This window comes from Siniperca chuatsi, linkage group LG18 (assembly GCF_020085105.1).
Source record: "Siniperca chuatsi isolate FFG_IHB_CAS linkage group LG18, ASM2008510v1, whole genome shotgun sequence".
NCBI lineage: Eukaryota > Metazoa > Chordata > Actinopteri > Centrarchiformes > Sinipercidae > Siniperca > Siniperca chuatsi.
Window position 1 is genome coordinate 25,283,944 of NC_058059.1, and position 26,561 is coordinate 25,310,504.

The 26,561-nt window shown below is 40.1% G+C and overlaps 1 protein-coding gene across 9 annotated transcripts in view; it reads right to left on the reverse strand.

Moving 5' to 3' along the window:
- The window catches only part of pam (peptidylglycine alpha-amidating monooxygenase), a 104,880-nt gene that overhangs the window by 67,994 nt on the left and 10,325 nt on the right, over positions 1-26,561 (reverse strand). For 4 of the 9 annotated variants that reach the window (XR_006375555.1, XM_044174836.1, XM_044174830.1 and 1 more), the window contains exons 1-12: positions 20,977-21,105; positions 15,526-15,683; positions 15,326-15,439; positions 12,049-12,172; positions 11,360-11,417; positions 10,102-10,189; positions 9,012-9,103; positions 8,245-8,328; positions 2,731-2,779; positions 2,340-2,407; positions 552-632; positions 394-470 (exon numbers count right to left, since the gene is read on the reverse strand). Coding sequence is in view for 8 of the 9 variants with exons in the window: in XM_044174836.1 (XP_044030771.1) it covers positions 394-470; positions 552-632; positions 2,340-2,407; positions 2,731-2,779; positions 8,245-8,328; positions 9,012-9,103; positions 10,102-10,189; positions 11,360-11,417; positions 12,049-12,172; positions 15,326-15,414 (810 nt within the window). In the remaining variant the exon portion in view is untranslated. Of the gene's footprint in view, positions 1-393; positions 471-551; positions 633-2,339; positions 2,408-2,730; positions 2,780-6,009; positions 6,147-8,244; positions 8,329-9,011; positions 9,104-10,101; positions 10,190-11,359; positions 11,418-12,048; positions 12,173-15,325; positions 15,440-15,525; positions 15,684-20,033; positions 20,107-20,976; positions 21,106-24,942; positions 25,073-25,389; positions 25,456-26,561 lie in introns of those variants that run through there. The other 5 variants (XM_044174833.1, XM_044174831.1, XM_044174834.1 and 2 more) reach the window with 5 other exon arrangements.

Sequence of the window (26,561 nt, forward strand, 5' to 3'; positions counted from 1 at the left end):
AACTTTTTTGCAGTTCAGGTTACACTTCTGTGCTTGGCATGTGCATGTGCAACGCACCTGAGAAGAGTGAATACTGAAGGTCTGGGAGGTCAGTTTTTGACTGCCCGCATGCCTTAAGAATCTCTTACAGTAGCGTTATGATAACCTTAATTGGTTTATATATATATATATATATATATATATATATGTCAAGCTTGGGACTGTTAATTAGGCTGACACGGTTGAGTTGTTTTAATTGAACACTAGCCATCACAATCTGGATGTAACATTGGTGCCACACAGGTGTTAACGTTATTTCCATGGTGTCTAATGTTAGTAAGGCATGCGCCTTTAATCATTCGGGGGCACCCTGTAAATGTCAGTTTTTAACTGCTTTCTGATGTGAGAACGTACCTGTGGTAGCTGAGGGGACTGTCTCCCAATCAGGCTCCACTTCCCATCTCGGATCCTGTAGCCACTGACCACTTTACCTGTGACAGAAACACTCATCCAGACTGATACTGATAAAAGTTACTCTGAAAAGGACTGCTAAATTCTCTGGTATGACTCACCAAGGTGGTGTGTGTGGGTCCTGAAGGCAAACGGGTAGATTGGATATGAGGTGTAATCACAGGCAATGTCTGCATTTGTAACTAACAAAGAAAAATTAAGGGATGTCAATGCAGGCCCAATCTGTGATTACTGTACAGCCCCTTTTCACCCCCTCCTATCCTTTATGCATTACAACAGCAACATTCGAATGTGGACCATGTGGACTCATACAATTTGGGTGGAAAGTGTGCTAAACACCAATTGTGGATCTGTTCTTACATTTTTTGCAGATAAGGTTCAGTAACTTACCAGTACAATACTATTTTGCCTTAATTAAACATCTTCTTCCACAAAGCAAAATAAGGCAAATGCATCAGTGTTTAACATCGACTGAACACCACTATCTGAACAAGAACATTGCCTAAATGAAGCGCCACACACATTGGCCACATCACATTGTGTTGCATCATTTAACAAGTGTTGACAGTGGAATATTTACATTTTATCAAGATTTCACATCTAACGCTACTCATTAGGCTACCACTCAGAATTGTAGTGTTTCAGGCTTCTCAGCCAACAAAAGCTTCTTACAGATCTAAATTGAATCTTTGCTCACACACATACCTCAAAACACCATTCATGTATGTTAAGTTTTGCCTCTTCATTTTGCTATACAATTTTAGTATAAATTGAAATGTCCATCAAAATACAACATTTAATGCGATTAAGGCCGTAAATGATTAATGGGTAATGAATTATATGTGTACTTCATCTGCAGTCTCCAATTTGAGAGAGCTGCAGTAAGCAATTACACAGCACCAGTATCTAAATTAATTGTTGAAATCATTAGACACCGCATGAAGATCTAAGGGTCATTTTCCTTCAGTTCTATTTTACATGCCATACTTTGTGCAACCCTGTGTATCAAGTAACGAACCTTGAACCTTGATTCTGAGTTTATAGCTACACTTACAGTAAATCATTTGGAATATAGGGGATATCCTTTGGAATTCTATGGACCACCAAAACTGTCAGGACATTTTTAATTTAAGCAAACTCCAAACATAATTTCCTCTGGTTAATCAAAGTATTTTATTCTGTCATGTAAAGGGAATATTAAGGAGAGTTTTCAGTTTAGCTTCTTATTAATCATGATCACAGAACGGTAGCATTATTGTGTGGATGGAAGCTAAAAAATGACATCTTTACATCTTTACAGAAACTAACCCTTGTGTATGTATGTGTATTTGTCATTTCTCACAGCAAACAAAAAATTTAACTATTAATAATTTACTGTTCATTTTTGCTTAGGAGCTGTGCTTTAAATTTAAGTGTAATACATTTCTACTCGTTTTTCAAATATGCTCCCCTTCTTTGAGTGTTTGCCCCAGTCTGTCCCCCCATTCAGAATTTTCTAGACCTGTCCCTTCATTGAACTCCTGTTGTGTGCTTACAGGATGTGTGTTTAAGTTTCCACAGAGGGGGATTAATCAAGTGTATATTATCAGTTGTAATCAACTCTATTTTGATGCAAATTAGGTGCTGCCATTTTGCTTAAACTATTCATGATGTCTGGTAGAAATGCTGATTAAAACTAGAAATTGCACAACCGCTCTAAAATAAATCTGTGTTAACAATTTGTTTTTCCCGTCTCGATGAACCACAAAACAAAACAAAAATTCCTAATAGATGTTAAATTTCTGGCAGAAATTATGGAATGAACATGTCTTTCAGACAAGCCTATAAGAGGAATTTAATTTCTTTGAGCTTGACAAATTTACATCTGGGAAAAAATACACCAAACATACCTTTTTTTCCTGGAAGGATAACTGTGTCCACAGACATTAGCAGGTATATGCCAGCAATGAATGGCTGCCTTTAAGGAGGGCACAAAGAGCTACACTTAGAGAGTAGGCGGCTGTAAAGTTTCACTAAAATCACTTTTACCCTGACATTTCACACCTATTCCTTCTTTGTCAAGCTATCTATATGTACATTTTTCATGGTGCTCCAGAGAAAACACACATACAGTATAGTAGCCTCAGAGAGAACAAACTAAACACTGTGCCGCTCTTTGTTCATACCCAGCACGTACCGGCAACAGGCAATTTCACAGTTCCCTCTACTAAGATAAGATAGTAAAAACTAAGATATTTCAGCATTCAGCAGAAAGTTTGATGCTTTTAAGTAAATACTTACGATTTGGATGTCATTCTTAAGGTAAGTCCTGAGCAATCTCTATGATGGTCTGCAGAACAAAAAATAAAAACTGCCATGTTTATTTTTTCATCTGAATGAGCACTATAATCACCAAAGGAGGATATGTTAGAAACACCTTTTTAACATGATGCAGTCCAATTCAAAACCACAACAAAGTAGATTCTCAAAGGGATGTCAAGTTGAATCAATACCTCTCTGAGTACAGTATAAGGTTCATAATGGTAGGTTTAATTGCAGGGAGGGTTGGGTACTGAACTCTGTACTTTTAGGGGAACCGACCGAATTACATCGGTACTATCAAGTACCAAATCACGTTAAATCAATCGGTGCCAAATTTTGGTACCTGAGAGCGCACCTGGGTGAGAGAGCAAGACAATGCCACCCCTGCAGCTTGTTCAAGTCACAGTGAGTCAGTGCAAAATAACACTTCGCTGTAATGTGGCATGCAAAGCCAAAACACGTCTAACCTGAGGAAGCACCTGGTCAAACACAAAATATATCTAAAAGCTTAAGCTGTGTTTGACACTTTCCCCAAAACTTAGCACACCTGCAGACAGCGCAAATAACACTCTCCATGGATGACAAAACTTAAAGTGAGGCATCAAAACTTCATCGACATCTTTGGGTAATTAATTAGCTAGTTGGAAAAGTTGTTGTTGGAGATAACTGGGCTTTTTTCACTGTCTTGGTTGACGTTAGTTTAGCATTTTTACTAGCGCTAGCCAAAGAACTGTCAACTATCACGCACTGAGACTTTTCACAGGCTCTCACACCACACGTGCATTTTCTCACGCAGTGAAAAACAAATTTATAACCGATAACGGCACGAAAAGAGGACAGCGCACAGACAGAAAAGAGTCAGAGGCTCTTCTGGCAGCAGTGTCTCTGCCTCTCCTCTTGCACCATGTGCAGGAAGGCAGGAGTGACAGTGAGTTATTATGGTTACAGGGATGCTCTGTCGCTCTGAAACTTTTTACAGGGAAATATTACAGTATGCAAGCAATGCAGTAGTGAGAGAAGTTTGGTCTATTTTTTTACAACTGAAATTACATTTTTGTTATTACAGAGAGTAAAGTACTGAAAAAAGGCACTGTTGGGTACTGGTACCGAATTCCAGGTACCGGTACTAGTACCATATTGGTTCAAATGTGAACGGTACCCAACCCTTATTTCAGGGCTGTTGTACTGGATTGCATTAGATTGTACAGGTGTTCCTAATAAACTGGTAAGAACAACAACAACAAAAAAACGAGGAGTCTACAGCCATGCTCGCAGCTCTGTGAGGCTGTACCTCAAGCACAGTGGTGCTTTGAGCTAAATGCTAACACATCTTAGTTTAGCATGATAGCATGCTAACATTTGATAATTAGCACTAAACAGAAAGTACAGCTGAGGCTGATGGAAATGTCATTAGTTTTGCAGGTATTTGGTCATAAACCAAAGTATTGGACAAATAGAAAATGTGACCTGATGGTGGCGCTAGATGAAAAGTCAGGGGATCACCAAAGTAATAACAATCATCCTGAACGGGGCATTAAGGTGTGTACAAACTTTCATGGCAATCGATCCAGTATTTGTTGACACATGTCACTCAAACCCATGATGGCGCTAGATGAAAAGAGCGGTATCACCAAAGACATTAGGATTCATATTCTGGGAAACATGCATGTCTGCATCAAATTTTGTGCCTATCCATCTGGTAGATGTTGAGCTATTTCACAGAAGTGAAAACTTTGACCTGCTGGCGGTGCTAGAGGACGAGTCAGGGGATCACCAGGCTTCATCCTCTGGCCACCACTGATATATGTACCACATTTCATGGCAATCCATCCTGTAGTTGTTGAAATATTTCAGTCTGGACCAAAGTGGTGGACCAACAATTGACAATCAAATTGACAAAATCAAAAATTGCAGCACCGGCCAATTAAACAAATGTTTAATTGAAAATGTTAAATTAAATGGACAAAAACGTTTGTTATTTAGATAATAAATGTGGGGTGTAAAGAGAGACTTAATAATTAATACTATTGTGTTGGGGACTATTTCAGTCGAATTATTCAAATTTCTCTTGTGATTTGTGATGATGCTACATTTCAAAAGGATTGACTATATAGCCATAGACTATATGTGAAACTCTTTCATCTCCTCACCCACTGTAGAAAGCTGTCCTATGTAAAAAATTTAATAATTTGGGGGTTGAGGCAAGTATGACAAGTGCACTGTTCTTCTCCCAAAAATACACAATTTGAGAAACTCTTTGATTGTGTTTGAGGATAATTTTACGCCCCCTCCCGAAAATCACGGGGACGTTCTAGATTAGAGGCTGGTTGGAACCGATTAACTGCTCAAATGATCCTATAGTGTGAGGGGTTTACATACATAATCTTAATGTAACCAACTGGATCGGAGTCTCCCTGATTTCTACGACTTTAAATCCTGTAATGTGAAGGAACAGCGATGTAAGCAGAAACCCACAACAGCCAATGAGAGGTGATTGCAGGGAGAGATATCGACTGCAGGCTGAGCTAGATTGACTTCTAACAAGAGAGAGAGCGGTGCACTGCACTGTCAATTCACAAACTTGTCTCAACGGTTGTATTTTTCTGAAGCCACGTTTGGTCACACGAGTTTCTGTGAGATCCCAAGTCCCTGGAATCGCCACACTGAAATCGTTTAGTGTGTAGTCCTCCATCTTGACTGAATCGTCTGGTGTGTGTGTTCTTACGACTAAAATATTAAATAAATAATTAAATTAAATATTATGTCAGTGGTCTCCCACGTTTTTAACATCAGTTAAGATTTGAAAATCCTCTAGTGTGCACTAGGCATAAGTAAGCAACCTGTCCTACAAACATTTGGTTAAAAAAAAAGCTTTTCTTTGAGGGAGAAATCAATCAGATCAATCAATTAATTAGAATTCCTCCAAGAAAATTTAACAGGTATAATGCTGATGAATTCATAGAAACACAATGAATTAAGTTTCCCTACAAAACAAGATTTTAAGGATTTGTATTCCACAACAGGTCCAAAAGAGCTGGAAATCCATCACATGCTGGACCTGGGCCTCTCACACACACACACACACACCAGCGCCACGTCAGCCAGCCAGGGAGGCTGGGCTGCCATTGTATGGGCGTGCTGACAGAGAAGCCTCGGAACCAGCGTCAGAGCCGGGCAAGCGAGACGCGGTCCGGTGGAACGGCAATTACAGAGTGTAACATTGTGTGTGTAACAAAGGCAGTAATAAAGAACCATTACCTGTAAGCGGTGTCTCAGCATGTGTCTTGGAGCCAGGAGAACTCATAGTAGCACAGACATGCTACAACTGGCGCCCAACGTGACTTGGCGTTCAAGATAAAACATGACGGATCTGCAACAGGTACAGCCGGTGGCAGTACTGGCCAAGATGCTGGGTGACATAGCAGCGATGCACCAGGAGCAGGCAGCTGTGAATAGGCAGCAACTGGACATAATGCAAGAACAGGCAGAAAAGCAGACCCAGCTGCTAGCGAGCTTGTTGTCCGGGCGGGAGCTGCATCGCCATCATCCCCGCCACCCTCCCTCTCCGGCGTCACCCTCCACAAGATGTCGGCAGTGGACGACCCTCAATCGTTCCTTGAAATGTTCGAGGCGATGTGGAGTGGTCGGCACGAGTGCTGCCGTTGCTCTCAGGGGAAGCACAGACAGCGGTGCTCGGGCTCCGGCCACCGCGCGGCATAGCGTCCCTGACATCAAGACGGCTGTGCTGGATCAGTTGGGATTCTCCGGTGAAGATCACCGCCGCTGGTTCTGGGCCCTGAGGCTGGGGTCTGCCGACCGTCCTTTTGTCTATGCACGTCAGTTAAGGGATGCAGCAACGAGGTGGCTGCAGCTGAGTGAAGCCACTGGAGAGGAGTGGCTGCTGGATAAAATAATTTTGGAGCAGTTTGAGGAGGGGCTCCCTACCGGGGCGGCCGAGTGGGTGAAGTGCCACCACCCGACGGCCTCGGTCACACTGGCAGAGGACTACCTCGCAGTGCACCCAAAGAGGCCAGACACCGGAAGACCGGCCCTGGGAGGCCGCCCGGCCAACACCAGCACTGCGGAGGAGGGGCATCAGGCTGCCGCCTTTCCCAGCCCCTGCCACGCTCTTACCCTCTCTCTTCTCTCTCTCCCTCCCAGGCTCCAGCTGCTTATGGCGCTGCTCTCGACCCACAAGGGGCTCCTCGAACACTGGGGCAGGAATGCTGGAGATGTGGGCCCCTCATGGAGGTCAGACAGGTGATTCGGGTTGCCGGCCCTCCACACACTCCCCTGGTCCAGGAGGAACATAACACGTTCTGGTAAGAATCCAAGGGGGTATACACCGGGCAATGGTGGATTCAGGCTGTGCGCAGTCCCTTATTCACCAGAATCTGGTTCGACTCAGGGCTTTGGTAGAGGCGGGTTGGGTGGATATTCAGTGTGTACATGGGGATGTTCACAGATACTCTGTAGTGCCGGTGGAAATTAGACACCAAGGGAAGAAATTTTGTATTAAGGCGGTGGTTAGTTCCCGCCTGGTGTACCCCCTGATTTTGGGTACTGAATGGATTGGGTTTGACAGGTTAGTGAGGGACTGTGCAGGGGTGCGCTCACGACCGTCAGGGACATGGGATATACTGTATGAGTTGAACCGGCGGCATCTCCGCAAGAGACTCCTGTGTTACCCTCCACGGAAGATTTTCCACTAGAGCAGTCTCGTGACGGCACTCTACGCTTTGCCTTTGATCAAGTGATAAAAATTGATGGTCATTTGGTGCACCCTGACGCAGCACAAACATATGCACACTTTTCATTGATCAGGGAAAGGCTATAACGAGTGAGCCATGACACTCAGACAGGGGAAGAAGTCACACTGTTACTAGTGCCAAAAAGCCATCAGGAAATAGTTTTCCAGGCGGCACACTACAACCCAATGGCCGGGCATATGGGGTGTAATAAAACACTAGACCGGATAATGGCCCAATTCTATTGCCCTGGGATTTGGGGAGACGTACGCTGTTGGTGTGCGTCTTGCCCCAAATGTCAGATGGTTAACCCACCAGCCATACCAAGAGTGCCTTTGCGCCCATTACCTTTAATGGAGGTCCCATTTGAACGCACTACAGAAAACTCTAAGGATGCAGCTACAACATTTACTTGTTAGATGTGTATGAAAGTATATTATTGGTCCTTTTCCTCTATTGTTTCTTTTTCTTCTTTCACATGGCTGCTGACTAAACTAAATATCTCAGAATATCAGAAATAAAACATTCCAGCTAGAGCTTAGGGAAAATTATTACACAACATCCCAACATGTTGTTCCTGTTCGCTGAATTAATAACTAAGCAGTGAAACCTTTTGCTGTAGTATTTGGAATTACTTTTACACTCTTGAATCTTTCCAGACCTTAAGTGAATTTGATGTAACTGATTACATAAATATTCTCTATGAAACATAAATGTCAGTACTTTAACTTCCATTAGGACTCACCTCTGAAAGCACTGACATCTCCATAATGGATTTGCAGCACAAAGTAGGACATTCCTGAATTTCTTCCAACTTTAAAACCAACATCTGATGAGACAACAAAGAGAAGAACAGAACTTAGAGAAAGACATACAGTGGTGTGAAAAAGTGTTTGCCCCCTTCCTGATTTCTTATTTTTTTTGCCTGTTTGTCACACTTAAATGTTTCAGATCATCAAACAAATTTAAATATTAAATAATAACAACCTTCATTTAAAAACTGCATTTTGTGTTTACTTGTGTTATCTTTGACTAATATTTAAATTTGTTTGATGATCTCAAACATTTAAGTGTGACAAACATGCAAAAAAATCAGGAAGGGGGCAAACACTTTTTCTCACCACTGTAAGACCAAATGGGGAAATAAACAACTGAGGGACAAACGATAGGAAGATGTACATAAAAACCCATACTTGACCATTCATGATCTTTCTTCACCTCATGTATTTTCAGTAGAACTACTTTCTACTCAAGAAATAGTCCCTTTGAAAACTGTAAGCAGTGAGGTCTGTGGATTATACAGTGGAACAGGGACATTCTGATTTTCAATAATGTAAGCACCACAATATAAATTACATTTAGCTCCATTGTATTGGGGAGGAGTCAAAAATCTCATAGACAGATATCTCTGGACAAATGACAGCAAAACTCTCCACATGTGTAGATACAACTTGAGGTCAGTGAATAAATATCACTTTTAGTAATTGTGAACCAACCCTTTGAGAGACATACCTTTGGGTAATTTAGTAGGTGGCGCATTCCGAGCCCAGGCATACATAATGGAGGCTTCATCCTCACAAGTGCCTTGTACACTGCCACAGTCCCTTGAAAGAGAAATGACACAATCAGTAGCACTTGTGTTTATGAATGTCCAGATGGGAAAAGTGAATCACAGAGGTAGTCACAGAGCAACACAACAGCAATTTGCTGTAGGCCAGCTTGACTTGCTATATATTACTTGTCATAGTCAAAGCAGTTCTACTGACAAACTAAGTTTGTAAAGTAGCCAAAAACAGAGGGGTGTAATACAATAGATATTATTATTATACAAATACTTAAATCAGTATTAAATCAATATTTTTGGCCTCACGAGGGAACCAGAACAAGCTGACACATTATCACCTTATAAAGTTCATGGGATGAAAAACGTTTGCATATTCAGCAAACACAAAGCAACATTATCATTAATTTGGAGTTGTGTTTGTGCCCACCTAATGAATGTAACAAAGCTTATGAGCAAAAAGTTATAGGCCACACCCACTGGAAATCATTCTTACCAGCTTTGAAATTTTATGTAATACTGCTGGTGTTTGGCACACTACTAATACAATAAAGACCAATGTGATGTCTGATCACTGCTGTACAATCCTGCTAGTAGCTGCTACAGGATGTTCTGGGGATAGTGCTATGATCATTAATAATGATGGAAAAGTCTCTGTAACACTGCCCCTGAGCTGTGCTGCTCTTCACACCCAACCAACAGTGTGGTTCAATCTACTGTAAATTCTCCAGTAAAAGCCACAAACATGCCTTGCATTATTAGGTAAAATAAAATGTTAATAATTTCGTTTTGTAACTACAAATGTTTAAATATTAATTTGGAAACTCTAGTAAAATGGTATTCAGGACAGCCCTAAAAACTGTTTCCACTATTCCTGATACAGCACTGAAAACAGGTACAGTGACTTATTTAAATGATTTTATTGATATTATGCCTAATAAAAAAAGCTTTCTCTTTCTATTTAAACTTTTGACCTTACCAATGAAAACATTCATTTCAGACACTGTAAACACAGAGCTGTGATATGAAGTTGGATATTACCAGTAGCTGCTGGTAGAGACAGGAGTCTGGCAGCCAAACAGCAGCATGTGATGCACTGTGTCCATACTGGCATGAGGTATGAAGTCCACTGAGGAGGAAAAACAGTGTGGTTAAAATATTTAATGAAATGCTTGAGTTACTCAAAATGCTTCACGTATGAAGACTCAATTCCCTCTGCCCATTCCCGTTTCAACTTGATTTGCTGCCTAAGCTAATTCAAATACAAACTTTGGGGTGCATCATGTACCCCTCGGAAAACGTTCAAAGTTCAGAGGGAATAAACACATTTTGCAGCCCTTTAGTGTGCAAACAGACTGAGGTTTAGACACCAGTGTCAGACTGGGCAGACTGGGCAACTGGAGAAAGCAAATGACCAACTTCAAGCCAGTAGTCACATCCCTAAAACACATTCAATGAAAAGAAAATCCATATTGTGAATTTACAACACGCAGATTTAACCAAACTTGTCAATGAGTTCGAACTTATTTTGATAAAAAAAATCTGTACACAACAGAGGTATCATAAAGTAATATGTAAAAATAAACTTACTAAAAGCTACTTTTATTACTACAGCTAGTACCTGCTGTTACGACTTCTGCTGCTACTACTACCACTACTCTACTTCTACTGCCTTTACAATGTCTGCTACAACTGTTGGTGCTACTTCTATCTCAACTGTTACTTTTACTACTGCTCTTACTTTGGCATCTTATCCAGCAGCATACAGTTGACCCACATCATCTCCCAGAAAAGTACCATCTAGTCTGTGTAGTTACTAGGGTTGGATAGAGTTCACATTTGAACTGACACGGTACCAGTACTGTTACCTGGAATTCGGTACCAGTACCCATCAGGGCCTTTTTTCGGTACAAAAATGTAATTTCAGTTGTAAAAAATAGACCAAACTTCTCCCACTACTGCAATGCTTGCATACTGTAATATTTCAGAGCGACAGAGTATCCCTGTAACCATAATAACTCACTGTCACTCCTGCCTGCCTGCACATGGTGCGAGAGGAGAGGCAGAGACACTGCTGCCAGAAGAACCGCTGACTCTTGTCTGCCTGTGTGCCTGTTGCCCTGGCCAGCTTTGCATGCCGCATTACAGTGAGTGTTGTCTGCTCTGACTTTTTTACCCTTAAAAGTACAGAGTTCGGTATCCAATGCTAGTAGTTACCAATGATTTTTGCTTTTAGAGTAGGGCTACATACTGTATGTTTGTCAGTCAACTAACAATATTTTAAAGAAGATATACTCACCAATATATGCATCTCGACTAGTTGGCACAGGAAATGCCATGCACAGGTAAGTGTCCGACTGAAACAACAAAGAACACAATCATGATATTCATTACTAAATAATAGAGAACAGTCATCAATTGCTGAAATGTTCAGCAGCACAACTTTCTGGTGCATTATTTATTTAAGTTTTAACAAAAATACAGTTATGCGAACAGTTTATGCACGTCACGTTGACTGGTGAGTAACATTCAGCACAGCAAACTTATAAAAATAAGGTTCCTGACTTCATGAAATGTTCCTGCTGTAGAAATGCTATAAGATAACAAAAACCCACTTGATGAGTTTCGTCTCGCTCTGCAGTGGTGTGGAAGCTTCAATGGACATTTTCTGCGTTTCCACTTAGCAAACAAGTGGATGGGAACTTACCTATAGTCTAAGCTGATGTTTTCAAATGTCTTGTTTTAGCCAACCAATAGTCCAAAACACAAAGATGTTCAATTTACTATCACAGAGGTTGGAAACAGTGAATGTTTGGCATTTTGGCTAAAAAAATAACTTCAAAGATTAATAAATTATCAAGATAGCTGTAGATTAACTTTCTGTAGATTCACTAATTGACCACTGATGAATGGTTTCAGATCTAATGACGAGTATAAGTCTAAGGATGCAGACTCTTCACTTAGTATGTTTCAGAGAAACAGACTCACTCCAGTCGGGACAACACCAGGCATCCGCATATCCACAGAGAAGTTGTGAGAGTTTGTTAAGACCGGCTGCTGCTTGGTCCTGGACACACAATCACTGGGATCTGACAAGACATTTTCCTGAGACCTTAGGGAGGAACAAAGGAGGACACTCAGTTATTAAAGTATAGGCAGGAGTCATACAGCCTCAACACAACACAACAACCCATATACACAAAAAAAAGATGTTTTCCTGTACACATTTTTTTAATTCACGCCTACTACACTTCTTCACTCAGAATGCATGTGGGTGACAGTTCCAGGCAGTGACAGCATACTGAACTGCTGTCTTAAACTGTGTTTAGACAGTCATTAGCATATTGTGAGAAAAACACCACGCCCTCATTCATTTCAATGAGCCCACAGGGTTGGTACAGAGGGGCTGTCGATCCAGAGTGCTCCAATGAAGAAGCGCAGGGTCGCTTGGCAAGAAATTTAATCTAGCAGACGTCGTGTGGCAACAAACTGCACTGGACAATCAACTCAAACGTGAGTTTTGAAAATTAGACACTACTTACACAAATATTGTTAGCACAAATTTAATGAAAGGCGCAGCACAAATTTAATCTGTGTTTTAATGTAAAGTAAATCTGGGGCCCGATGTACAAACCACATATGCCACTTACTACACATTAAGAACTATATAAAAAAAATATTTAAAAAATTCCCCCTCTCAGCCCATGGGGTGGTATGTGTCATCCTCAAGCTCGGGTCCTCTACCAGAGGCCTAGGAGTTTGAGGGTTCTGCACAGTATCTTAGCTGTTTGTAAGACTGCACTCTTCTGGACAGAGACTTCAGATGTTGTACCTGGAACCTGCTGGAGCCACTCTCCCAGTTTGGGGGTCACAGCCTCCACTGTTGCTTTTACTCTCCACATCTTTTTTAGCTCCTCTTTCAGCCCTTGGTATTTTTCGTGCTTCTTGTGTTCCTTCTTCTTGATGTTGCTGTCACTTGGGATTGCTACATCTATCACCACTGCCTTCTTCTGTTGTGAGTGTGTGTATGTATATACTGTATATTCATGCATCAGACACCTGATTAAGGGTGTCTAGATCTATCTAGTGGAAATGAGGCATGCTAGTTCCATAGTGACTGACATTATTTGCATGGGTTTATAAATCTGAATAGAAATCTGTATACACAAAGCTTAAGTTGTGAATATACATAGTTTTATGCACTTTGATACACATATATATTGTGGTTCTGAGTCAAAGGCCTAGTTAATGATATTCTCACTATATACTGACAACAAGAACATGAACAACTAGATGCTCTGTCATCTTTCCTTACATTAAGAACGTGAAGAAAGGTAGAAGTTTAAGCTTTAATTCATGTCTGGTGGCTCATGTGGACACCCTGTGGATGTTTTAATCCTAGTTTAAATCCTATCTATCAGATCGATCTCAGTTTGTATATGTGAACCCTCCATGCACGCCAAAGTTAGTCATGGAGTTCCACAAGGTTCTGTGCTTGGAGCAATTCACCTTATATATGCTTACTTTAGGCAATATTATTAGAAAACACTCCATAAACCTTCATTGTTATGCAGATGACATCTGTTAATTCTAGGCTGGATTATTGCAATTCCTTATTATCAGGCTGCCCGAATAGGTCCCTTAAGACTTTCCAGTTGATCCAGAATGCTGCGGCATGTGTACTGACAAGAACTAGGAAAATAGATCATATTTCTCCAATATTAGCTTCTCTGCACTGGCTCCCTGTAAAAATCCAGAATAGAATTTAAAATCCTTCTCCTCACCTACAGCTCTTCATGGTCAGGCACCATTGTAGCTTACAGAGTTCATAGTACCCTATTACCTGACTAGAACACTGCGCTCCCAGAATGCAGGATTACTCATGGTTCCTAGAGTCTCCAAAAGTGGAATGGGAGCCAGAGCCTTGAGCTATCAAGGATCTGTTTGGGTTCGGGAGGCAGACACCATCTCCACATATAAAAGTAGGCTTAAGACATTCCTCTTTGATAAAGCTTATAGTTAGGGCTGCCTTGGGTGAGTCCTGAACCATCAATTAGTTATGCTAGGCCTACATTGCAGGGAGACTTCCCATGATGCACTGAGCTCCTCTCTCCTCCTCTCCCTCTCCATCTGTATGCATTTTTATCCCATTAATGCATGTTAACAACTCGACATCTTCTCTCTCCTGTAGTTTTGTGCTTTCTCGTCTCTCCTTCTGCCACTTTCAGTGTACTACCTCTGGAGCTGCAGAGTCTGGATCTGTGATTGTGGGCCACCTGCTGCCCCTGTGTTCCTGCTGGACAACTGCTACCACAATTGTCAATTATTACTATTATTATCATTATTATTCCTATCACTATCATTCCTATTATTATTACTTTATTATTATTAATATTACTACTACAATTACATTATTATTATTTAAAAATTCTAGGTGAAATCTGCATTGCCGCCCCCCCAACCCAACCGGCAGTGGCGGATGGCTGTCCACCCCGAATCTGGTTCTTCCCGAGGTTTCTGCCTCGTAAAGGAAGTTTTACCTTGCCACTGTCGCCAAGTGCTAGCTCATGGTGGAATTTGTTGGGTCTCTGTAAATAATATTATAAAGAGTATGGTCTAAACCTGCTCTATAGGAAAAGTGCAGTGAGATAACTTGTTATGAATTGCCTCTATGTAAATAAAATTTTATTGAATTGAATGTACAGTTATCTAACAGAAGTGTTGCCATATCTCAACGATTACAGGTACCGTGAGGAGTTTTTGACCACTGGTAGAGCCACAGAGCAATATTTGTTTTAGCAATTCGTTTTGTTTGCATCTTGTGCACATGTGAATACAGGCAACACAATCCACATTCCTACCAATAATTCTGTGATATTCCACTGAGACAGTTGGTGGCAGTAACGCACAAAGAAAGGTAGCAATGTACCAGCAAAGGCAGCAATAAAGAAAACTGCAAGCTGCAGTCTACTTCAAATGTTGTTCAAATGTTCTATCAGAAAGGAAATGCATTCAACAGGTTTGTTAGACCTCAGGGATACAAACAGTGCGTTCTGGTCAGAAACAATGAATGTAAAGGAAATTGTGTTCATTTACAAGAAAACTCCACTCCAAATGTTATCTTAAGAAGAGGAATGACTAAGATGCAAGATGTAAGGAGAATTATGTTTCTAAACAGATTAACAGCTATACTTAACTTTCCAAAAATACATTTTACATCTCCAATCCATTCTATCCAAAACAAAAAAGAGCTTTATTTTCTTACCTTTTGAACCCGTGCACAGGGTTTTCCAGGCTGTGGCTGTGACAGATGAATGCCAGCACCACCACATAGAGCACAGGGACTCTAATCATGCCTGTGGTGTTTTGCTGCTACTGTCTGTCAAATGTGAAACAGAGGCTGTCAGCACTATCCTGTGGCAAAAGACAAGGTGGGTAAACTGCATAAGAGTGTGCCTGTCACACCTGTTTTCCTTGCTCAGCTTGGTTGAGGAGTCGGAATATGAGGGGAGGTGAAGGTAGTATCCCTTCTGGACCTTACTCCTTTAGCATGTTGAATTGCAATTTAAGCTTGGGTCCTCCCAGTAGGTAAGATGGCTCAAAGGTCTGTCTGGAGCTAGCACCTGAAAAAAACATGTGTGTTAACTGACTGCCAAGGTGATGTGACAACAACCCCAGCACAGACAAGGAACCCAGTAACACAGCAGGCTCTATCAATGCATTTTATTCATTTACATGTTGTTAATAGGGTTGGTCCATTTGACCATATATACCGTGACATTATTGTCCTACCTGGAGATTTTGATACAACATTCAAAGTGAGAGGAGTCTAACTTTAACATCTCTGGCAATATTAGGCCATTGCAAGCAAAGTCAAAATCAATAACTCTGAAAGCAAAAAGTCCCCCAGAAAGCAAGAGTGACAATAAAAACAAGCTGAACTGAATCTAAAATGAAACTACTACATGTCTTTTTCTTCAGGATTATTGAGATGTCATATACAAACAATGTCTTTGCATTTCAGACTCTTGTTACCATGGTGCTCTTAGGTTTATTACCAACTCTGTTGCATATACCCATCCTTGTGTTTTGTATGATCGGGTTAGATGCACATTGAGCTAGGGTCCAGAGCTTTCATGTATGATGATCCTTAGGAACAACCTTCAGTCAGACATAAAACTTAAGGAACCTATCCCCTTGCTTGATTTCGCAAGATTTCCAACCGGGCAATCAGAAAGTTAGTCAGAAGAGTAGCCCAAGAGTCAAGGACCACTCAAAAAGAGCTCCAGAAAGACCTGGAAGCAGCAGGCACAGTTGTCACAGAGAAAACAATATGCAATACACTCCACTGCCACGTTCTCCATGCACGATCACCCCATTTGGAGAAGTCTACAGATTACTGGGAGAATGTAGTGTGGTCAGACGAGACAAAAATCAAACTTTTTTTATATTATACAATATATAAATATGTATATATATATATACATATACATATATACATATATACATATACACATATACATATACACATATAAACACATATATACATATATACATATACATATATACATACATATATACATATACATACATATACATATATACACATATATATATAGATACAAATATACACATATATACACATACATACACATACATATACACATACATATATACACATATATACATACATATATACATATATACATACATATATACATATACATACATACATATATACACATATATATACATACATACATACATACATACATATATACATACATACATATATACACTTATATACATATATACATATACATACATATATACATATACATATACATACATATACACATATACACATATACATATATACACATATATACACACATATACATACATATATACATATACATATATACATACATATATACATACATATATACATATACATATATATATATATATATATATATATATATATATATATATATACACATATATATACATACATATATAGGCATCACACAACAGCGATGCACAGTGGCTGGCGGCTCTGAGAAAGGACCACAGCAACCTCCCTGAACAGAATCCAGTCACCATCACAGCAGCAGACATCCAAGAAAGAGCCTCAGGTATGAGGAACTGGACAGCACCGGGCCCTGACAGGATCCACGCCTACTGTCTAAAGAAGCTTACTGCACTCCATGAGCGCCTAGCAGCACAAATGAACCAGCTGCTAAGAGATGGGACGCAACCTGAATGGCTTACCGAAGGGCGCACAATCCTGATCCTGAAGGATCCTGCAAAGGGTACAGTCCCATCCAACTATCGGCCAATAACCTGTCTCTCCACAACATGGAAGCTCATGTCAGGCATCATCGCGGCTAAGATAAGTGGACACATGGATCAATACATGAGCAAAGCACAGAAGGGCATTGGCAAAGGAACCAGAGGAGCCAAACACCAACTCCTGGTTGACAGAACAGTCACCCAAGACTGCAGAGCCCGACACACCAACCTGTGCACTGCCTGGATTGATTACAAGAAAGCATATGACTCAATGCCGCACACATGGATCACTGAATGCTTGGAGATGTACAACATCAACAGGACTCTAAGAGACTTCATTGCAAACTCGATGAGGCTGTGGAAAACCACCCTGGAGGCCAATGGCAAGCCACTTGCACAAGTATCCATCAAATGTGGCATATACCAAGGTGATGCTCTGTCCCCACTACTGTTCTGCATAGGTCTGAACCCCCTCAGCCAAATAATCAACAAGACTGGCTATGGATACCGACTCAGGAACGGGGCCACCATCAGTCACCTCCTCTACATGGATGACATCAAGCTATACGCTAAGAGCGAGCGGGACATCGACTCACTGATCCACACCACCAGGATCTACAGCTCTGACATTGGGATGTCATTCGGGCTTGAGAAGTGCAGTCGAATGGTGACAAAGAGAGGGAAGGTAGTCCACACAGAAGGGGTATCACTCCCAGAAGGAACAATAGCAGACATTGAGGATGGTTACAAGTACCTTGGAATACCACAGGCAAATGGCAACCTCGAAGAGGCAACAAGGAAGACAGCAACGGCCAAATACCTCCAACGAGTAAGGCAAGTCCTAAGAAGTCAGCTCAATGGCAAGAACAAGGCCCAGGTAATAAACAGCTACGCCCTGCCAGTGATCAGATACCCTGCGGGAATAATAAGGTGGCCAAAGGAAGAGATACAGACCGCAGACGTTAAGACGCGGAAGCTCCTCACCATGCATGGAGGGTTCCATCCCAAATCCAGCACCCTGAGACTGTACGCTAGCCGTAAGGAAGGCGGCCGTGGACTAGTGAGTGTGAGAGCCACTATCCAGGATGAAACATCCAAGATCCACAAGTACATCCAAGATAAGGCCCCAACAGATGACGTGCCCAGGGAATGTCTCAGGCAATAGGGAACAGAGGAAGACGTGCTGGAGGAGGGACCATCATGGGAGGACAAACCCCTACATGGGATGTACCACCGGAACATAACTGAAGTGGCTGATATCAAGAAGTCCTACCAATGGCTAGAGCGGGCTGGATTGAAGGACAGCACAGAGGCACTCATCATGGCGGCACAGGAGCAGGCCCTGAGCACCAGAGCGATAGAGGCCCAGATCTACCACACCAGACAAGACCCAAGGTGTAGGCTGTGCAAAGAGGCCCCTGAGACAATCCAGCGGAGTGGCTACAGCAGGTCCCTGGAAGAACACCAGACATCTCGGTCCAGAAGTGTGCAGTACTAGGAACAGCAAAGATACTGCGCAGAACCCTCAAGCTCCCAGGCCTCTGGTAGAGGACCCGAGCTCGAAGGATGAGACCACCCGCGAAGGGTGAAGGACAAAGTTTTTTTTTTACATATATATACATACATATATACATATTTACATATATATACATATACACATATATACATATATACATACATATATACATACATATATGTATATATATATACATATATACATACATATATACATACACATATATATACATACATATATACATATACACATATACATACTTACATATATATACATATATACATACATATATACATATACATACATATATACACATATACATATATACATATACATACATTATATATACATACTATATATATACATATACATACTATATATATATATATATATATATATATATATATATATATATATAGTGTAATATAATACAAAGATTGGTGGGATGGTGATGAAATTTATTTTTCAATTAAGCCTACATGCACCCCCATGCCAACCATTAACACATTACACATACATATGACACGTGACACACATTGCATACATACTACAGGATAATATACTCATTTATGATCGACACTCCACAAACTTTACTTGACTAAATGGCACTATTTCCTTCTATTACCAAATAATTACACTGTTACCTTCACAAATCACCATCAATAAGCAACATAAAGGATGTTTTACTTAATCGACAAGCACACCAAATACCAGGGGTGTTAAAACTGCTCCCATTTCCTCAATTTCCTCAAAAAATACTCAACTCCTTGTCTCTGTGTGTACTTCACTCTTTCTCATACTCCCATTTCTTAAATAAGTCTAACTGGTCAGACTTGAAAATTAACAGATCAAAATAAACCTCAAACAGAAATGTAAATTACTATGGTGTTAATGGTTCCATACCTACTGTAATTTGTAGATATAGTTAAATATAGTAACATATAGTAGAATCAGTCATGCTCATTGATTTGCAAAAAAAAAAAAAAAATAAATTTGGAATGGTCTAACACACCCAGAGCTATTACACTGATAGCAACCACGGTATAAATGGTATGGCAAAATCTCCTTCCATGATATTTATCATATCTCCCAACCCTACTACCCACCATGGAGCTCCACCGTTGCTCATGCAAGTGTGCAAGCTGCTGTGTGTCACATTTACCTTGAAACCCAGAGGATGCTTATTAATGGCAAAAGAAAAAATCATTGAGATGTTCAGCTTGCTTGGTGACTCATCGCTGTTAATAGAGTGGAAATAACAGGGACATGAGGAGTGTGGGGCAAGGCTGTGCTGACATCACAACCCTCTGAGAAGATAGAGGAAACTATGGAAACAGGGCTCATCCCACTCATGGAATACAGAATCAGAAATACTTTATTGATCCCTGAGGGGAAACTCTTTCGTTACAGCACGTATTCCACCAGAAAACAAAATAGGGTATAAGATTTAATATTTTCACCTTTATGTACTTTTACAGCCACCTAAAACCTAATTTATAACCACCTTATTATTCCAGCATTATGTGGTAGACACGGCTGTTGGTTTCATGTAACAGCTGGCCAATGCCAATAAAAGCTAATACTGCGATAAGTTAGGAAAGAAACATCAGCATAGCCTACGGTGGAAATATAAGTAGACCCTAACACAAAACGCGTTTTACTGTATCAATTGCAATATGTTTAAAATTAATCATGATATTTGTTTTTCTTCATTACGAATAAACAGATGTCACGCCAGCTAAACCGGAAGCGACAAAAGAAGATCTTTAACTAACGTCAGCGCTAAGCTATTAGGGATAACTCTACATATAAACACACCAGACCATTTAACTAAGCAAGCACACTTTAAGAATAAAAAGCAGCAAGAATTTTTTTCTGTAACTTAGTTAACGTTAGCTCCTTCAGTGGCTAATAAGGGTAATTGTCATGTCGGTATTGTACATTAACGTTAGCTATCTTGTGCGTTGGTGTGTTTTCGCAGGTTAAACATCAAATCTGAGCTGTGATCACTTTAACTGAATATGTCTAAAATGTTGCTTACGTTAGTTTGTGAATTAGCTCGACGGGACATTTTACAGAGATATACTTGTAGATATAAATGGTACCTGTTCGCTGCCGCTAGACGTCTTTCAATCGCCTGTGTTGATGTAATAACCTGTGTGTCGTTGGTAGGAATCAGTAACAGTCAACCACACGTCCACTTTTCAGAATAAAAGCTTAATCGCTACACAGCTCAAAGAAACTACACGCATATGCACACACTCTCTCTTTCACACATACATATATATGTATGTATATATATATATATATATATATATATATATATATATATATATATATATATATATATATATATATATATATATATACATATGTATATACATATATGTATATACATATATATACATATGTATATACATATATATACATATGTATATACATATATATGTGTATATATATATATATATATATATACATATATATGTATATACATATGTATATACATATATGTATATACATATATATATATACATATATATGTATATACATATATATACATATATATGTATATACATATATATACATATATATACATATATATATACACACATATATATATACACACATATACATATACACACATATACATATACACACACATATATCAACGTTTGTGTGTGGGTGTTGTCACTCTTTGCAATACGGGTGATGATTCAGAGGTCTGGAAGTGGGCTATGATATGAATGTACATATTCCCACAAATGGGTAATGAAAAATAATACGTTGGTACTTTGGAGTTCCGTAAATATGACACTTTTATTCTGTAAATCTGACAGGAAGTTTTTTTCTCGATCCAGCTAGCATACTGGTTGCTGGTGTAATTCAAGCAAGCCACACACATATTGTGTTGTATGTGTGCTAGCAGTGGTTGTTATCGTGTCTGCTGAGTCATAACACCATGTGAACCCATGTTGCAGCAGGTATGTTAGTAAAAGACGCTAAATAATGTTTACGTAGCTGAGATTATCATTTCTCTGTGTTGATGTTTTACAATGGCTGGACGCAGCAGGCCCGGTTCTAGACTGCTTTGATTGGGGGGTATGGCGCTCTATCTATGCTGCTGTGTTGAGTGCCCCAGGGATGACGTTTTTTGTAGGCCAATCAGGACGTTAGCATCACCGTGGTTCCATCCATTCAAAAATCCCATTGAGTTTGAGAAGAAGAACCCTGTGGTAAAAAATACTAACCTATTTCCGGAGTTTAGGACTCATTACTGGGGCACTCTATGAGTGTTCTTTAGGACTGTAAGCTATAATGTGCACTGTTTTATGTTATCTAAAACTAAAGCCATATAAATCTAATAATACATAAACCCATAATTTAATTTAAACCCACTGCCACCCCCTCTTATAGGAGGACAACTTTATTTAAACATCTAACATGAGCTGTCCCTCTGATGTACTCATTCCTGATCCTGTCCATCCTCGTCACTCCCAAAGAGAACCTCAACATCTTAAGCTCTGCTACCTCCAGCTCTGCCTCTTGTCTTTTCTTCAGTGCCACTGTCTCTAAGCTGTACAACATCGCCGGTCTCACCACCGTCTTGAACACCTTTCCTTTCATTCTTGCTGATACTCTTTTATCACACAACACCACCCGTTCTAACCTGCTTGCACTCGCGTCTTCACCTCTTTTCCACAGTCTTCATTACTCTGAACCGTTGACCCTAATAAAGTCCTGCACCTTCTTCACCTCTGCTCCCTGTAACCTCACCGTTCCACCTGGGTCCCTCTCATTGAGACACATGTATTCTGTCTTACTGCAGCTAAGCTTCATTCCTCTATTTTCCAGAGCAGACCTCCATCTCTCTAGATTTTCCTCCACCTGCTCCCTGCTCTCACTACAAATCACAATGTCATCCGCAAACATCATAGTCCATGGAGATTCCTGTCTAACCTCATCTGTCACCCTGTCCATCGCCAGAGCAAACAAGAAGGGGCTCAGAGCCGATCCTTGATGCAAACCCACCTCCACTTTGAATTCCTCTGTCACACCTACAGCACACCTCACCACGGTCTTACAGCTCTCATACATGTCCTTCACCACTCTAACATACTTCTCTGCCACTCCAGACTTTCTCATACAATACCACAGCTCCTCTCTCGGCACCCTGTCATACGCTTTCTCTAAATCTACGAAGACACAATGCAACTACCTATGACCTTCTCTGTACTTCTCCATCAGCATCCTCAAAGCGAATACTGCATCTGTTGTACTCTTTCTAGGCATGAAACCATATTGCCTTTCCAATCTTCATCCTCTTCAACGTCCTCCTCACTTCACTCTTGCTAATCTTTCACTACAGCCATTTCCATCCTCTTTGCAAAGTCTACCACCATCTGTCCTTCTGCGTTCCTGTCCTGAAGACCAAACCTGCCCATCACATTCTCATCACCTCTGTTCCCTTCACCTACATGCCCATTGAAATCTGCACCAATCACCACTCTCTCACCTCTGGGGATGCTCTGCATCACTTCATCTAACTCACTCCAGAATTTCTCCTTCTCTTCTAACTCACATTCTACCTGTGGGGTATAACCACTCACAACATTGAACATCACCCCTTCAATTTCCAGTTTCAGACTCAACCTGTCTGATACTCTTTTCACCTCTAGAACATTCCTCACAAACTCCTCTTTCAGGATAACTCCTACTCCGTTTCTCTTCCAATCTGACCCATGGTAGAACAACTTGAACCCTGCTCCTAAGCTTCTAGCCTTGCTACCTTTCCACCTGGTCTCCTGGACACACAGTATGTCCACCTTCCTTCTCTGCATCATGTCAATCAACTCTCTAGCCTTCCCTGTCATAGTTCCAACATTCAAAGTCCCTACTGTCAGTCCTACATTCTTAGCTTTCCTCTTCTCTCTCTGCCTACGAACACACCTTATTTATGTTATATCTAATTATCTATTCATTCATGGACTGGTATACAAATTAGCTATCTGCCTTAATCCATTATAGTTTTCTAGTCTAATAACATATTTTCTATTTAAATGTGAAGCTACAATGCAATTGGCAATGTCAATTTAAAAATTTAAACCCACCTCCTCCCCCCTCTTAGAGGAGGACAACTTTATCAATGCCCAATTATATTTAGCCTAGTTATCTAATATTAAATGGAATCTACCTCTAACCTTGATATCTCCAAAACTCTGCAACTCACACCAAAACAATCTAGATGGATAAATACACTAGCAGGTAAGAGGGAAAAATATATATTTTTGATTTTGGGGTGAACTGTCCCTTTAAGGAGTGTCCATTGAACTTCAAAGTTTACTGAGCACCTAAATGTAGTTGGGCTAAAAAATACAATTTAATTTTAAAAGTAATACAAATCTTGATTTAAAAAAATGTGATTAGACTGTATTTCATTTAAAAAAGAAAATCTGAACTGTCCCTTTTGTTTTGTATCATATTCCCATTATAGTCATGGCAGGATGTGTAATTTCACAGCTAATGTCCATCTTTATATCCTAAAATCCACTGTATTTCTTCCTGGATGATATATCATTTTTGGCTGTTCTATCAGTTTCCATCAGTTACCATAATAGCAAATTTATGTTCAGTTTAACTTGTGTATCTCACACATCCAACAACCACCAACAGGTTTTTGATCAACAGATATAAATTTCAGGGTTGCGAACCAATTCCAAAGTTGAGTCATTCTGGCATCAGTGTTTAATATTCTCCAGAAATGCTGGTAAAGATGTACAATAGATATCAGCAGAAGACACATAAATATAGACAGGTTGTTAAAGACTCACTAAAGAAGAGCACCTCACTAGGAAGTAAGGTTCTCACACTCAGTGAAAAATCTACTTTATCAAAATAATGTGTTTCCCCCCCCACCAACAATCAGATGCATATTTTTTCCCATCTCTCTCTGTCGTTCCTCCTCATAGACTGAAGGAAGAACTGAAGTAGTGCAAGCTGGCCCAAAGATGGTGCTCAGCGCTTTGAATAGTCAGAAAGACTTGAAAGGCGCTATGTAAGTACAGTCCATTTACCATTCACACCAAAATAGTGACGTCACAGTTTGCAACAGCCACCTTGTGGTGAACTAACAAACAATTAACAGCAGCTCTTAAAAACAGATGACACATTTCCAAATGGAGTTTGATGATCGATCAGCACCATCTGTAACAAAAGACAGAAAAACAAAGCATTATAATTAGACAACTATTTTGTTTTACTCTTGCCTCCTGTTAAAGCTACAGTCAGCGGTTTGATGCAACAGACAACACAACCTCTTTATGTTTCCCCATAGACATTCAATTCCAGCAGACCCAAAGCTTTCACTGAATACATCTGCCATATGATATTTGTCTGGTAGCCTCTATGGAAGTGTGTCCCAGTTGTATAAAATATACTAACAATCAAAAGTAAACTCTGCACTAATGTTGAGAGTGAACTATTTTTGCAGTTCATATACAAGAAATGTATGTATTTGATACTTAGAGGAAATCACAGGTAGCACACATCACAGGACACGTCAGCCTTGTTGTCACACTCAGTTTGGCCTTGGACAGAAAAAAGAAATAAATATCAAGCTTTGAAAGAGCTGTAGAACATAGAAGACACTACTGAACAACAGCCAGTCAGCATCATAGGATCCAACCTAGAAAGCTTACAATAACTTAGAGAATGAGAGGTGTGTTGTGTGTCTCATCTTCCGGCCTCAATGACCTCAACGCAACAGTATATCAGCTCACTGAACTTTACTTTGAACTGGGCATTAAATATGTTGATATAGTACTATTGATCAATAGGCATGCTTGGTTATGTAATTAGTGAAAGTAAAATTAAACGTATTCTTAGATCAAGAGGTCTCTCCAGAAGTAAGCAGTTACGGTAATCTGCAGGATACTGTCGGTTTCATTCGTGAACAGTTACTGTACTCTGTACTGTACCCCAGAGGGGTTTCACTGAGGAAAAGGAGACGTCTCCAGAGGCAGAATTACAGATGTGCAGTTGAATCTACCTCATAAAGCTAATGTGGTGTATTTGTATGAATCAAAAAAAGCAACAAACAAGAAGGTGACTGAAATGCTGCAAACAGAGCCTATGGTTCTGTCACAGAAAGAACAGACAGCATTGAACTACTTGCAGAGATCTGTTTAGCTACAGAAACCATTCAAATATCAAAATGTTTAGCTCTTTAATGACATTTATGCTATGATTAAGCTATTTTCTACCTTTGGTACTATAAGCTAGTGGTTCCCCCAAGGGGTACTTCTGCAGTTACCAGGGGGTATGTGGAAAAATTGTGCAGCTCAGCTAATTTGAAAATAAACTAATTTCGATTTGATGATATATATCCACTTAATTTTGTTTAGTAAAATCAACACACAGGTAAGATTACAAATTTTTATTATTGTCACAATAACTTACCAACTATGGTAGTCTGCACAAGACATGCCTCGGTTTTCCACCAACCTGAGTCAATTCTAAGTTGATTAAGACTGCAAAAAGACTAGTTAAAATGGACAACAAAAAGCTAAAAGTAAAGATACTGTAAATGGTTGAAAAAACCAGTTTCTGTCACTCCAAATGGCAGTAGTACAATTGCAAACTTGGCCAAAACTACTGAAAAATACCATTTAACAATATCATAAAGCCATCCCTC